This window comes from Hordeum vulgare, chromosome 7H (genome assembly GCF_904849725.1).
Source record: "Hordeum vulgare subsp. vulgare chromosome 7H, MorexV3_pseudomolecules_assembly, whole genome shotgun sequence".
In the NCBI taxonomy this organism is placed as follows: Eukaryota; Viridiplantae; Streptophyta; class Magnoliopsida; order Poales; family Poaceae; genus Hordeum; species Hordeum vulgare.
The window spans coordinates 63,465,330-63,468,205 of NC_058524.1; the positions used below are offsets into that span (position 1 = coordinate 63,465,330).

At 60.8% G+C, this 2,876-nt stretch overlaps 1 protein-coding gene across 1 annotated transcript; it reads right to left on the reverse strand.

Moving 5' to 3' along the window:
* Positions 1-406: 406 nt before the first annotated feature.
* Positions 407-2,538, reverse strand: LOC123413156 (probable polyol transporter 6). The gene is made up of 2 exons (XM_045106107.1): positions 2,086-2,538; positions 407-1,980 (listed from the first exon to the last, which is right to left on the reverse strand). The coding sequence occupies exons 1-2, from the start codon at positions 2,195-2,197 to the stop codon at positions 563-565; spliced, it is 1,530 nt and encodes a 509-aa protein (XP_044962042.1). The 5' UTR covers positions 2,198-2,538; the 3' UTR covers positions 407-562.
* Between the last annotated feature and the right edge of the window lie 338 nt (positions 2,539-2,876).

Here is a 2,876-nt window from a genome sequence, read left to right on the forward strand (position 1 = left end):
GGGAGGAGATTACCTTGGGGGATCAATCCAAGGAAGAAATCACTAGATCTGAAGGAGATGGGGGAGGGGATTGGGATTCGAAGAGAGCCAGCCGCCGCCGTTGTTGTTTCTGTTTGAATGAGGGAGGGGAATGGGGAGGGGGTGGGGAGGGGGAGGGGGGCTGGCCCGTGGCCAGTTAAGTCAATGTGTGGCGCCTAAGCGTTCGGCGCCACACATTACAATGTGTGACGTCCGAGGCTTAGGCGTCACACGGCCTGGGGGGTGGGCCCTCCCTGCCAGGTGGTCGGGGGGTGTGGCGCCGAACGGCTAGGCGTCACACAGTGTAGTGTGGCGCCTAGGTGTCGGGCGCCACATAAAAGGGTCAGCCGGGTGACATATTTTCCTCGATGGGCCACTCCGTGAGTTGTTTCCGAGGAATAATTTTTGTCAATTTTGCCCTCTCACACGAGGACAATTCACTTGTCCATCTCCTGAACAGTTCATGTCATACGGGCATCCGAACTCCGGCACAGATATATCATCAAACACTACTACATGAATACTACCAGCATGCCATCAGTGATTACGGCCGCGCCTTGCTGTCAGGCACCGGCAGCTCCACCGACGACGGCGACGGCGCCTGCTGCCTCTGCCGCGCGCGCCATCCTCGGCTGAACACCTCCTCGATCTCCTCCAGCGCCCTTCCCTGCGTCTCCGGGCAGAAGAAGTAGAAGAAGGCGGCGGCGACCACCGCCAGCCCCGCGAAGAGGAAGAAGGCGCCGCCGATGGTGATCGCCTTGTACAGGGTGACGAAGGTCATGGACACGCCGGCGTTCATTATGCGGTTGATGGCCACGCCGACGCTGGCGCCCTGCGCGCGTAGCCGGAGAGGATACACCTCCGAGCTGTAGGCCCACGTGATGGGCCCCACGCCGATGGAGAAGGCGGCCACGAAGGTGAACACCGTGGCGATGGCCAGCGCCACCGCCCACGGCGCGCCGTGGTGCGGCGCCGACCGCTCGATCACGGTGAGGCCCAGGCCGAGGCATGCCATCGACGCGACGATGCCGGCGAGGCTGCACAGGTAGAGCGGCCGCCGGCCGACGCGGTCCACGAGCAGGATCGCCACCATGATGAACACCGTCTTGGTCACGCCCACGCCGATGGTGGCCGCCAGGATCTGGTTGCGGGTGGCGATGCCGGCTGCCTTGAAGATCCGCGGGCTGTACAGCACCACGGCCTCGATGCCCGTCAGATGCTGGAAGAAGTGGACGCCTAGGGCGGCGACGAGGATGCGACGGACGGCCGGCGTCGGGTGCAGGAACATCTCCTTCATCACGCCCTTGCCGCCGCCGCGAGGCGCGGGCGCCGCGTCGCCATCGACGAACCCGGCGGCGCTCTTGATGTCCGCGAGCCGCACGTCGGCCTCCTCTTCCGTGTTGCAGACTTTCCGGAGGACGGCGAGCGCCTCCTCGACTCGGCCCTGCATGACGAGCCACCGGGGCGACTCCGGCATGGCCAGTACACCAACGGCGAGCACAGCACTGGGGAGCGCGCCGAGCCCCAGCATGGTGCGCCAGCCGTAGACCAGCGGCAGCTTGGCGAGAAAGTAGTTGGCCACGTACCCTATGAGGATGCCGAAGCTGATGCAGATCTCGGGGAGCGAAGTGAGCGAGCCGCGGATCTCCGCCGACGCGATCTCCACGGCGTAGACGGGCGCGATCATGAGGGCGTAGCCGACGCCGACGCCGGCGACGCAGCGGCCGACCAAGAGCGTGGCGAAGTTGGGCGCGAGGCCCATGAGGGCGGACCCGGCGAGGAAGATGCACGCGGCGAGCGAGATGGTGAGGCGGCGGCCGACCCAGTCGGAGACGCGGCCGGCGGTGAGCGAGCCCACGAGCGCGCACACGTTGAGGATGCCCGCGAGCACCTGCAGCTGCGTGTCGTTGGTCTTGAGGTCCTCCTTGATGAACAGCATGGCGCCGCTCATCACGCCGCTGTCTGCATGCGTCCACGACACCACACGTCCATTAACACACTCCATCGTTCACATGCATGCAGAGTCAGTAGAGGATGGAGATCGATGATGTTTCTAATGCTGCTCACCGTAGCCCATGAGGATGGAGATGATGGAGCCGATGATGGAGCAGGCCACGGCGTACTTGTTTGTTGTGTTCTTCGTTTCGCCGCCATTGTTCCTCTGCTCTTCCTCCCCCATGGCTTCCCCACCGTTGTCTTCTTCTCCTCCTCACCCTCTGTCAGTCAGGGTCAGAGACGGACACTAAAAACTAATGTAATAGATTGTTAGTTTAATTAGGAGCTTGTGGCATATGCGTATCACCACGCATAAGCACGCCTCTTATAGGCAGCACCTTGTGCGTGAGCGCCAGTGGGCAGGTCACACCTATTGCAGTTTTAGAGCGCGCATGCGCACGCTACTGTACTGTGCCCATGTCCCAAGAAAATAGTGAACAAGATGGTCACAACGATGCCTAACAGTTTGATGCTCGACGTTTGATGTGTCCTCCTCCTCCTCCTCCTCCTTCTTCCATGGAGTGGTGCACATGTGTTTGAGATACCGTAGAGGGGTGCCAATGGTAGGCGCTAGCACACCACCACCACTGTTGACAATGAAATGCAACATACACATATGGAGATGTTAAAATTGTACACAGCAGCTGACAAGCTCCGTGGAAACTACGTAGTTGAAGAGAGCTTACGACTTCGGCCCGATCTCCGGGACAGCGAGCATTAGTGTGGACGGATACGGGAAATCTACATCATCAAGAGGGGCCATGAATTAATCTAATCCACGGCATAAGGAGATATGGAGAAATGCTAGTGCGTCTTGGCTAGGTGCCATGCATAAGGCCAACGAGTGCAACAGCTCAGTCGAT